Source organism: Pituophis catenifer, unplaced genomic scaffold (genome assembly GCF_029215685.1).
Source record: "Pituophis catenifer annectens isolate HBS135680 unplaced genomic scaffold, rPitCat1.0.hap2 SCAF_1, whole genome shotgun sequence".
NCBI classification, from domain to species: domain Eukaryota; kingdom Metazoa; phylum Chordata; class Lepidosauria; order Squamata; family Colubridae; genus Pituophis; species Pituophis catenifer.
Genome location: NW_027256881.1, coordinates 272959765 through 272972871, shown reverse-complemented (window position 1 = coordinate 272972871; position 13107 = coordinate 272959765). Strand labels below are relative to the sequence as shown.

The window sequence follows — 13107 nt, the reverse complement described above, 5'->3', positions numbered from 1 at the left end:
AATAACTAAGAGACGTTATCACTACTAATGCAGTAGTCAAATGCAATTTATTGTAGCCCATAATGAGCATATCTGATATCTGCTTATAAGTCCTTTCTATGCATAGCAAAAAATACAACAACAGAACAACAGAATCCAGATCTGATTTGCTCCAAGTCAGAAATATGTTCCTTACATAGCAATAGCCAGGATATCCTGCTTGGATACTCAACCAGGTTAACAGTCCCAGCTTTACTATTACCAATTAAAAGAAAATAGCCATAAAATGCAGATACTACCGTAGGGAAATAAACAAGACCTTATCGTTGACAGCAGTGTGCATTACTAACTTCAAACTCATTCCTTGTCCTAATCCATCAGAAATTTCCTGGCTTTAATAGGCTATAAATGGTAGAGGCTTTGAAGTCCAAGGATTAAGAGCTACAAGAGACAGACCCAATGAAAGCCTTAGTGAAGTCAACTTCTGCTGTCCTACCAAAAAGCTAGGTGGAATGAACTGTATGCATTTGAATTAAAACAAATTAAATTAAACCCTTCAATAGCAGACCAAAAGATTCCACAAGCTATCCAAGTGTTAAAAATACACAGATGAAGGGGGTAGCTGGCGGTCACATAAGAAAGTTATTAAAATATATACCTATAGATAACCAAATCTCTGTAAGAAGCAAACCTATGACCTTCAAAGCCATTACTTCTCACACCAACAAATTCAGATTTTTCATCAGCAGCTAACTTAATGGCTATTCTAAGAATTATCGTAATGGGCAATATTTTCAACATAGCAAATAGAAAAATCTTATTTTTAAAACAACCATGTTGCTATTAGTTATTGTGGACACGTTGCAAGTTCAGCTACTTAAATATAAACGCACAGCAGTACAGAAGCCATTGTAAGAAGCCACTAAAATGCTTCCAACTTCCCAACCTATGGTTGGGGTGGTTTTTTAAATCATTTTTGCCTATCAGTGATATGGAAACAGCCTAGCTGAGAAAACCTGAGCATTTATATGTTGTTTATTTATTTTTTAAAAGGTCTGTATAACCCACATGTAGTATACAAAGAGGATATAAAAGAGAAATCAGCAACGTAGCAAATAACTGTTAAAATGGCAGGAATACAAATAGCAAACCTATTCTACAAGGCTTTAAAAAACAACTGCTAGAAGCTAGAAGCATAAAAACATTTTAGCCTGGTGCCTAAAACAAATCAATGTTGGCGTCTGGCAAATATTCGTCAAGAAAACATTCCACCCCCACAAAACAACAACTAAAAAATATGGTAAACCCAAGAAGACAGCAGGTTCTGTCCTCCCCCCCCCCCCCCCATGCTTTAGAAAAGGTCAAAATTCTCAGAAAATAGGCAGGTCTTTATCTGTATATAGAGCTGTCCAGTGAGCATGGCTTGGAAAAATGTTCCAGTCAGAACACTATCTGATAGGTATTCAACTCAATTCACAAGAAAGCCTTCTGACTAAGTCAATTAACAAGTAAAACTGAGACAGCAAGAATCATTTCTTCCTTAGAAGCTTTAAAAATAAGCACTCATGATACATTGGGTCAGGAGTGACCCAGTGAAACTGGTTATTCTAAGCAGTTAACAAATATAGTTCCAAATCCCATCATAAAAATGAGGGCAGCCATTTTTTTCTTGCTCCGAATATTCACACACCACTGTACAATCTATTTCTATTTCTAGAAACATTCTCATTTTCAGTTCAAATGAAGTTCAAACTCACTTCATTCAGAATTTGGCCCATTACTACTAGAATTAGAAGTGTCCTCCCAAACTTTTCAGGTATGTATCGGACTTACCTTCTGGTGGAACTTTATTCTGATTGTTCCAAACAACTAACAATTTGGAAAGACTTGGAACCTTTGAAACTTCAGTGATCACTCGAAAGAGACTTTCAACACGATCATATGTCAAGACAATAGCAGTGAAGCCTTGTGACTGAGGTGGGATCAATGGGAGAAACAGTGGATTGCTTACACTGCTCCATTTCTAGAAAACGAAACACAGAAAATCAAAGTAAAAGTCAGATTAATTATAATAGAAAAAAAAATCAAAACGGGGACACAAAGGAGATCATTTTAATGAATATCTTAATTGAGCCAAACAACAAATCAAAGAAATCAAAGAAACATATCTTTCAACAGCTATTGCTATCACAAGCAGGAGGCCATTAAACATTACGTTTTATATATATTTTAGTTCATGAACAAACCATTAAGTATATTTAAATAAGCTGGGAAATGCTGAAAGATTAGTGGAAGACACACTAGAAGGTTTTAAAGTTTAGCTACTTTGGATGGCTTCTGTCCAACATCTCTCTTCTAAAATGGCTGCTATATTAACTATACTCTGTATATTAACTAAAACTAGGTCAATAAGAATCTGAATGCCACAATTTTGGAAGAACATGAAATACAGAGAGGCAATTTCATAAATCTGGCAGAAAGTAGGCACAAACAAAAGGGAAAGACCTTCTTTGTCCTGTATAGAAGAAAAAATATTAACTTAACAAAAATAGACTTGTTTCGTTGTTCTAAATATTAACTACTTAAGTAAAAGAACACAAGAAAATACATAAAACTTCACACTTATTTAGTGTCCTTTGGCTTCATTAAGAATAACCTCTAAATACTTTAAAAGGTTAAGTTTTTGGTGCTGCCAATATAACTAAACACAGGATACAGACGCTATTAGCACAATAACATGGAATTACAGAAGACATTTATGAATACCTTTCCATTCCTACTTACTATACTGGTATGATGAAAGACAAAAGTAATAGCTTAATATAAGTATAGAAAAAGCAGATTATTAATGGAGATCACTGAATCTGGACTCAATAAAAACACTAGGAAAACTGTGGCTGTTCAAAAAGGGTTTTCACTTTTTTTAAAAGTCACAATTATCCAAAATACTATAAAATATATATCTAAAAGATCTGGGCAAATAAATTTCTTTGCTTAACATATGAGATTGTCTTAAATTTCAGTTCCATGTTAAAACCCTCAAAGTACATGGGATTACACTCCAAAGTGCATGACAATGTCCATATGTGGAGAGGATAAAGAATACATACAAACTGTATTGTTAGAAAATTAGTGACTTGAACAGTATAGTGCTATCGGTCTTAAGACCAATAGGAAGGTGAAATAATATACTGTAAAAATCTTCGTATTTCCTCTGATTACTTCCTTTTTCCCCTCGGTAATACTGTATACAGGAAGACTTGGGGTTTTTTTTAAAAAAAATGAAACAGCAATTATGCAATCCCTCTTTTTTAAATTCAGTAGAGCCTGAAAAGGGACATGCAATGTATTTTGCTGAATATGAATAAAAATGTCAAGGAGAAGATTCCTCACAGTAGATCTTCACTCCTGGTAACTGCAACTATGCTATCCCCTCCCCCCCCCTCAGCAGCCCTATTGAAACAGAGTTTTCAATTTCTCAGTCTAACCAAAAACTCTATAATTACCCAGTGGTGCTTCATCCAAAAATTACCCAGAGCGGACAGTACTTCGCTTCTAAGATCAGCCAAGGAGAGACATGCTGCTACCTTCAGAGGCATAAATGTGCATGTTGGCCCTTAAAAGATGCGTGGAAATAGCTTTGACCAAATATAGTAAAATAATTTGCTTTAGAAGATAAATGACTAGATCCTCATTTTAAATGCTGATACGTGGTCCATATGATTCCAGCTGTGTGCAGAAATTCATGGTTTATCCTTGTAACAGGATGAACTGAGGCTGGATTATTCATTTCCAGAAGTGTTTTCTTCCCAAACAGGAAGTGGTTTGTGATGTTCTGGACATATGATTAAGGATTAGAAAGAATATTTTAAAAGTAAGGCTTGTTTGATGCAGGAAGATCAGTTTATGGATTTTTTGATAATTGTTGGTAAATAGTTTTAAACAGAATTTTAAATCATCCGCTTATAGTAACCAATTTTCATCCACTTTATAGTAACCAATTTTTGCATAAGCAAGCTTGAACTAATGACCTTTGAAGCCTCTTCAGACTCTATAATTCTCTATTCTTCTTTTCCTCATAAAATCAACTATTAATTAAAAATCCCAAGAGCAATTAAAAGAGATCAGCAAAAGCTAATGCTACAATAGAAACGTAGCTTCCAGATGCTCTGGATTATGAATTACATCATACCTGACCACTGGCCTTGATGGCTGCAGTTTATGAGAACTGTAATCCAAAACATCTGGAGGGAACCAGTACCTATCTCAGGTTGCTATAATGCAGGGGTACATGTGATGTATCGGGACTTTTTTCCCATTTGCTAAACCAGGCAGCAGTGGGGCCAGCACATGACGCATCCGGCCCGCAGGCCGCAAGTTTGACACCCCTGCTATAATGCAAAAAAACAAAAAAAAACAAAAACGTAGTACTAGATCAACTCTGATCTAGTACTTCACACTTATAAAGAAATAATGCAGCCATACTATCACCTCCAAAGCTTCCTTAAATAGACCCACTGTTTATTTGGCAGTAGAATGAACTCAAAATACACTGTCCCACCCATGTTAACAGTTGCTTGGATTGGATCATTTTCATAAGGAAACATGAGGAAATAACAGGAGCCAATTTTTAAGGCAACTCTGCAAGCCTTGCAAAAGATACAGATGCTTTAACTATTTGAAGAGAGAGAGGGACTTTTTTTGCAGGAATGCTCACTGAAAAATATATTTTGCACAGGCCTTGATGGGTTGTGCTATCATCTAGTCATAAAAAAAAAGTAAAAATCCTACAGAAATGGAAAAAAAAGTTAAAGAATACATTTAACTTTTTGACACCCAAGAGTGAACTCCTCAAAAATCAAGTTCCTTTATTTGAGAATAACATTTCAAAAGAGCATTTAGGCACGGCAGAAGCACCATTAAGAGCCAACCCCCTGCTGCCTGCCTGAAAAGTGTGTCTACAGTCTGGGACCTCTTGACCTCTCCTTCTGCAGGAAATTGAGCAAATTCAAACTTCCATGATTTACTTGGGTCTTTTAAACTTCTGTTGAAGAAAGGCAAACAATGCAGGTGATTATCTCAACAGAAGCCTAATTAAATCACTATTATAGAAACAGGGCATGAAATTGATGGTGACATAAGGATAGTTCTTCGCAGAAATGGAAATGTGACAGCTACCATTTGTTTCGGGGATATCCAGTCCTTGAAGAGACCCAATTGAATCTTCATCTAGCTTTCCCACTAAAGCAAATGGTGTTCATGATGTAATCATCCATCACTTTCTTTGACAAAGTGCTGACATTCAGCTATGGCTGAGGCAATCCTATCCCATTCCCCTTTTGCCACCATCAGCTGGCTGATATTCATTACATGAGCCACAGTAACTGAAGACTGATAGACCTCTTATTGTGAATCAGTTTTGTGCATGAGCCATAACAAGTTGCAAGTGTCAACCCTGCAAAAATGATCTCACATTCCTGGCTGTTTGATAGTATCTCCTTTCTGCCAACAGCAAACGAAGCCAAAGTTCTAGAATCAGAACGTGAGACTGAGAAATCTGACTATTTTGGGGGTGAGATTAAAAGAAAAAGGTACAGCTCCACAAGCTATATCACATTTCCATAAATTTGCCATTTACCAATACTTTAATTTGTTTAAGACCTGATAAAAAATTATTTTTTCTCTTTTAACTGCAGACAAAATGAATCTATGTAAACACCAGTAAGGGAATTAGTACTATTTCTTTTCTCAAAAATAAAAGTTTGGAGCAGATTCAAGGGAAAGAGAAAAGCATTATCAGCAAGAAAAAAGAAAACAAGAATCATGTAGGATTAATGTGACATATAATAAGCTAATTTCTTCTGAAAATATCAACGTAATCCTTCTGATATAAACAGCTTAACCATAATAGTTGAAGTATTTAAGTTTACCACAATGATGAATAATGGTACTAACATGGAAATTGCCTGATACCTAACAGAAATATCACAGGTAAAATAAACTCTTATACAAGTAAAAAGACCCATTAGAGATTATTACTGGCCATCTTCTTCTTAAAAGTCATAATTTTAACTATCAACTTAAGTCCTTGGGTTTCAATGGCAATTGGGACTGGATCACTTCATCACTAAGTGATGTGATTGTAAAGCCTAATATCAATCCTGGCAAACCCAGTTGTCATCAAAATCCCAGAACCATGCAGGTTGTTAGATAAGAAGAGGCAGGAATCCCAGGTAAGGAGAGGGGGTTGAGGGGGGTACCACAGCAGGCACTACAGAATGTGGTTACATGCATGTGATGGAGTGCGGGAACTGATTTTGCTTGTGGGAAGCCAGCAGGGAAGGTCACAAATAGTGATCATGCAAGTATGAGCTGGTTGCCAAGTGCCTGAGTCACAATCACATGACCATGGAGTGCTGGTCGTAATTCAGCACCATCGTAACTTTGAACAATAACTTAATGAGTGGTCATAATTCAATGACTGCCTGTACTGTACGTGCTTCATGTATCAAAGTCACATGTCTGATGTGAGAGCACTGCAAGTCCCAAATTCTAAACCAGAATTCTTGAAAGATGGGAATTCTTGTAGTTGCAATCCTAGCACATCTGAAGATCATTGAGTTAGGGGAGGCTGGTGTCAACGGAATGTAAAATCTGGACCAGCTAGCAGAGATGAAGGGGGAGGGGGGAAATGAATGTACCAGAAAATGAAGAAAGGATGAGAGAGGTATATGAAGAGAAATAGGAGGCACAGGAAAATTTAAAAGAAACTAAAGGTTAAAAGACAGCCACTTTGTTGTAGTGTGTAAGGCACCAGAATAGAAACTGCATTGACTGTGAGTTCTAGTCCCACATTAGGCATCAAGCCATCTGGCTGATATTGGGTAAGTCATTCTGACATCCTAGGAAGAAGATAATGGCAAACTCCTTCCAAAAATCTTGTCAAGAAAATTGCAGGGATTAGTCCAGGCAGTTGCCAGGAGTCAACACTGACTTCAAGGAACATTCAGTACGCATTTTAAAAAGGTTAAAAATAGGAACAGTGGAACAAAGTCAGAAGTCTTATTTAGATTTGCTCTTGCCTGCCCATGTAGTTACAGCCAATTTTCGTGCTGTATATTGCAAAATAATTTCCTACAATCCAGTAGACATTTCACTAGCAATCTACAGAGTATACATGTGATTAGAATTTTAAGAAAAAAAGACAAAAATAGCATACTAGAATTAAGTATAAGAAAATAATAAATAAGAAAATTTTAATTTATACATGATGATTACAAATGCTCTTTTATTGGATGCTTCAAGTGAATATTTATCATGTTTCTTATCCACAACTGATCAGGAGGAAAACATTGGCAACTTTAATTTGCTTCAATTCTTCTGTTTGCTAATATCTAAAGTTTACCATTTTAGAAAACAATTGATTCAATTGTCACATATTCTAATAAGCTCTAAAACATAACCTATCATTAAAACATAATTTGAGTTTAGCAAGTATTATACACTGATCCACAAATTTTTAGATATTTATATATCTGGAAAAACTTCTGAAAAAAATAATGTAACCGCATCCAAACTGCACAAGTCACATTTCTCACTTTCCCTTTCAACATATATAGGGAAATTACAATGGCACTGAATGAATAGTGAGTTGTTTTTTTTTTTTTTTTTCATTTAATCATGTCCAGTTCTCAGAGTGTGCCAGGATAAGCTTTCTTGTAAGGTTTTTCAGAAGTGATTTGTGATTTGTGACCAGAAGTGGTTTTTCAGAAGTGATCTTCCTAGGGCTGAGAGAAAATGACTGGCGCAGGGTCACCCAGGTGGCCTTGTGCCCAAGGAAGGACTAGAACTCACAGTCTCCTTATTTATAGTTTGATGCCTTAACCACTATACTGGTTCTCAAGTAACATCAGTACAACCCTCTTAAATTTTTTATTTCTATATTCAGCTGTCAAAAATAGACTTACCGGTAACTAGGTTGTGATGAGACTGACAGAAATAATCCACATTTTTATCTTAACTGCTATTAGTCTTAATTTTATACAGGTCTTATCTAAATTCAATGTAATAATACTTCAAAAATCAAATATATGAGCTATTCAAACACTGAATTTCAGGTCAGATCTACCAACATGAAAAGTATTATTATTCAACCTACTTAAGTGGGAAAGTTGTAAGAATAACTGAATACTTCAAATGTTTGAGTTGGTATACTGAAGTATCAATAAAGAAAAAAAACCCACCTCAGTATTTCACATTAACTAATACAATTTAATTAGGCTTCTTCTACCCTATGTAGGAGATATTTTTTCATATAAAATAACATAAGGCAATTATGTTTTCAAGGACCACTCTACAAGACATGCGACAAGATCATAGCAATGTGTGTTATAAAATTCTCCCTGGAAACATATATGAAAAATTCAATATTTTTGATGATCTTAATTTTATTTTCAAAATTTCTGATAAATTGTTTTTTTTTTCATGCAACACCCAAAATACAATTGCTTTTCAATAAAATGCTTTCTTAACATTAAACTTAACACAATAGGTTGATCTAATCATACAGGCATATTAGTCAAACTTCTGAGGGCTAAATCAACAACAACAATAACATACACTCACACACACAAAAGCTCCCTTATGGCTGGAAAAGAGTTCAAGCAGTTTTCCAAGACAAACAAAAACTATTTCATAAGGAAAAAGTCAATATATTAAAGACATTACATTTGTCCTTAAATATGATTGCAAGCAACAGAAGGTGCAGTGTCAGGTATAATGAAACCTAGAAGAGGGGGAAAAAAAACAAATGGACAAATTCTCTGGTTACAACAGAATACAGAAGGTGAGTATAGGACCAACCAAATATAAATTTACCTTTAATTGGATTCATTCATTCATTCATTTATAATCTGATTCTCCTTTTTAAGAAGTATTTACCTGTGGACTCAGTCTTTCCAAGGAGACTCACAAACTCAGATCAGTCTAGCTCCAGTAACAAAACCATGTTATTATGTATTTTGATCATTTCCTGCTATACTCCAATACTTGACACAATTCAATTTTATACAACTTAATATATTTTTATTTATCAGGGGTTCATTTTCTGTCTTGCAACAGTTTGCTTTATGACAACAATCTACAAATTTAAATTTATTAAATGCAGTGATTCTCCAGGTGATTACTAAATAGTGGTGCATAAACTAATGTTTATGCTACCCATTAAAACTCAAAATTATCCATAACATTGAGTTACACATTCTATATATTAGCTCATAATATAAAATTTCCTAAGGATGAAATAAACTGACATTCCAAGCCTGAAGGTTTGAAAGAATAAACCTTTGGCCCTGTGGACCAACTCAGATTGGATCCTGCAATTTTATGTTTTAAAAGTTCTGATTTATTTAACAGCAATAATACTAATTCCATGATTTGTGTAAAATTAGTTAAACTGTGAAATTATTTTCAGAAATATAACCAATCTTTAGCGTTTTCATCAGTGCTTCAATCTACCAGGATACTGATTATTAGCCAAATCTCATATAAATGAATAATATTTCTATTGTTCTAGATAAATTACAGTTAAATAAAAACTGGTTATTTTATGTATCTGACAAATGATTACATTGTCTTAATTTAATAAATTATATTTTGTTATAGAGCGGTTCAGCATATTAAATTTAATAAATAAATAAATAATCTCACTTACAATTTCTGGGGGATCATTCCATTCTTCATATGATGTGGCAGCATACGGATAGATTCGGTCATTGATAATCTTAAGAGTTGCCATAGCAATAGCTTTCATTGATTGAAAGTAAGCTTCCCAGAACCACCTTGCCTGCAAAGAATAATTAATATTATGTCACATTGGTTGTTTCCCAGATAGCAAATTTTAATCATTTGTATATGGCTGTCACCTATTAATATTTAAATCTAAGCTACTGTTATTAAGAAGCTGAATTTGTTGAAATCAAAGTAGATTTAGTTACAATAGCTCTGCCATATTAAAAATAAAAAAGTAAACAATCTAAAATCTGGATTACCATTCAATTAGTTAATTAGTTTATTTCAACATATCTATACTGCCTAACTCATAATTCAAGATGCAATAACAATTTATAATCAATATGTTGACACATTATAGAAGCAACCGTGTACCATGTACATTTCAAAAGTGCATCAGAATAAATTCAGAAATTATAACATCTTTTTATTTGAGGTATAAGGTATGAAGCACCATAAGCAGATTACTTATTGATCCCCAATTGCTAAGATTTGAGAAATACCTTGTAAAGTTTCTTTTGGATTAATCTCTTCCATCTTGTCTTGTATTATAAGGGGATTGACTTATCTCTTTCATCTCTTCTTTTATGTATACAGGTAGTCCTCATTTAGTGACTGCCATTAGGACTGGCAACTCCATTGCTAAGTGACATGATCATAACATAAAATGTGTCCAACTTACAACATCACTTAATCAGTTCCAGTTCGGGGTCATTAAGCAAATCCCCCATGGTGATGTCATATGTCCACAACTTGTAACTGGCTTCCCAACTGACTTTGCTTCTGAAAGCCATCTATCAAAGTCACAACTGACAATCATATAACTGCTGGACATCGCAACTATCATAAATGCCAAGTACAAGAATTGTGACATGACTGTGTGGACATTGTGACACCCGCAACTTTGAAAGACAGTTGTATGCCTCCTTTTCAGCACTGCTGCAACTTTGAATGGTCGCTGAAAAAGTGGTTGATACAATAAGTGGTTTTATTACAAAACTCTCAGAAGCATGTTATAATGCTTTCAAATTACAATTTGGAGGGGGTGGGGTAAAATCTCTGGATGCCATCTTTAATTCAACTATGAGAGTATCTAGGGGTATCTAAACTTTCTCTTATATAGCTAGGATCAATATTAGTTTAAGCTATCCATGGATATGGACAAACTGCATGGTATGGTCAACTGTCCTCTGGAACTGTCCCAATCTGATTTATAACTTCTAGTCACACTTTATATAAAACAGGAAACTTCCTGGTTTAAAGGAAGTGATTCTTAAAATAGTGAAACTATTTTATGGTGTCTCTTGAGACTCTATTTAATCCTAAAGTTTTTCCATAGTTACTTAAAAGCCCTGGAGGAGCTGGGTGCTATTTGTATACTAATGACAATTTGTCACTAATGACAAATTAGTCTGTTCTGTATAAATTCACCCTCTCCCGGGAATAGCAGATAAACAGTTCCGGACTGCTTCTGAACTTGAATCTCTTCGTGTTTTCCAAATTAAGGCAAGCGGCACAGCATGTTTAGCTTGGCTGATATTAATGGAATCATCTCTAAAGCGCCAAATAGTTTCCCCAGGTAGTTTTGTGGAGATGTTGAACAGTTTTGGAAGCAGGATGGCAGCCTAAATATTAGATATCAGCCAATGCTTTCAGATTCTAATAAAGCAGGAGCTGTTAATGAATATTTGGCCCACTGAAGTTTGATATGAGGTGTCCTTGGTGCTCTCTGAGCTTGCTTGTTTTCATTCATTCATTCATTCATTCATTCATTCATTCATTCATTCATTCATTTATTTATTTATTTATTTATTTATTTATTTATTTATTTATTTATTTATTTATTATTTGTCCAATTTATATGCCGCCCTTCTCTGTAGACTCAGGGTGGCTTACAATGCATTATAGCAATAGCCTGCATACTTTTTTGTATATACCTGCTTATTAGGGCTTTCGGCCCCCCCAAGCGATGTTGTTCTATACAAAGTTGGCTTATTGCCCCCACAATCCGGGTCCTCAATTTACCTACCTCAAAAGGATGGAAGGCTGAGTCAACCTTGAGTCTGGTGAGATTCAAACTTGCACTAATTGCAGGCAGCTGGCAGCTAAGTGCTAGCACTTAACAGCACTTTAGTCTGCTGCATCACCGAGGCTCTTTTCTTGCAGACGTTTCATTACCCTAACTTGGTAACTTTTCAACCCCGAGCTACAAATATTCTCCTTTATTGATGAAGTTTGATATTTCATATTACATTGACATAAACAAATGAACTGTATGTTAATATTGGACAGTGATAAGATATTCTAAGAGGCTATGCAAACCTATAGGCTATCAGAGCAAAAAGCTTCTTACTGAAAGAAGCATCAGCAGAAACTTATCTACTTAAAGGGACATTTATTGAGGCAAATTGTTACATTCTTTAACTATATGGAAACTCTATTACAAGTATTTCATTTAAGAATAAGGAGCATCAGGTTATACCATAGCATACTGCATCTCTAAAATACATGAACACTCCATATTGCACCAATGACAGATGTTCAAGTTAGCATGCCAAAATCAGTAAATATTAAGTTGCAAAAAACAGCAAAATTAATAGAAACATATTAAACACGAGGACGCTATGTTTCGTCTGGAAAAAATCTTTGATTTTCATTTAATCACTTACAACTTCTAACTGGGAAGAAAATAAAATGTTAAGAGAAAAGAAGACGATGGCCTTCTGAAAGGGCAGTAAAAGTTAACTGTCTAAGCTAAAATGTCAGGCGCCATGGTGTTGTAACATTTTGCCCCACTGCAAGAGTCAAGTGTTCCCAGAGTGACACACTTCACACAGTTTATGAGGCCTTGAAGTATTGCTATTTTCATGTTGACAGACATTATTTTGAAAGCTTTGCTTTTGAAAATAAGTTACAGAGTACTCGTATATATTTTATTATCTTTAGCTCAGTTAGTTCTAGCAGAATTACACTTCATCCAATTTTTAAATTAGTTTTGCCTTTAATTTAAGTTTCAGGACTTGCAAAGAACGTGATGAATTTAAACTTTTGCTTATTTTTCCTAGCCATGAAATTATCAACTTCCCTTCTGCCATTAACAGCATGCTAGTACCCAATATTTAAATAATCTAAATATTATAAAATACATTCTCAAACTTGCATTAAGTGTGCTGAATATAAGTGTTCCAGATTAATATTTTTGGATGGCTTTTTAGTTTGTCTATGCAGGCTTTGGAATCAATTAAATGTTTAAATTGACTACTTTGAAATAATGATACTAGATACATGATGAAAGATAAAGCTCTAAGTTTTTTTATTTTAAAAAACTCTTTATTCTTT

General features: G+C 34.6%; 1 protein-coding gene across 2 annotated transcripts in view; it reads right to left on the bottom strand.

The window, feature by feature from the left end:
* Positions 1-13107, bottom strand: part of EXT2 (exostosin glycosyltransferase 2) — a 66712-nt gene that overhangs the window by 15333 nt on the left and 38272 nt on the right. For both annotated transcript variants that reach the window (XM_070936008.1, XM_070936016.1), the window contains exons 8-9: positions 9692-9823; positions 1813-2002 (exon numbers count right to left, since the gene is read on the bottom strand). In XM_070936008.1, coding sequence (XP_070792109.1) covers positions 1813-2002; positions 9692-9823 — 322 coding nt within the window. The remainder of the gene's footprint in view (positions 1-1812; positions 2003-9691; positions 9824-13107) is intronic.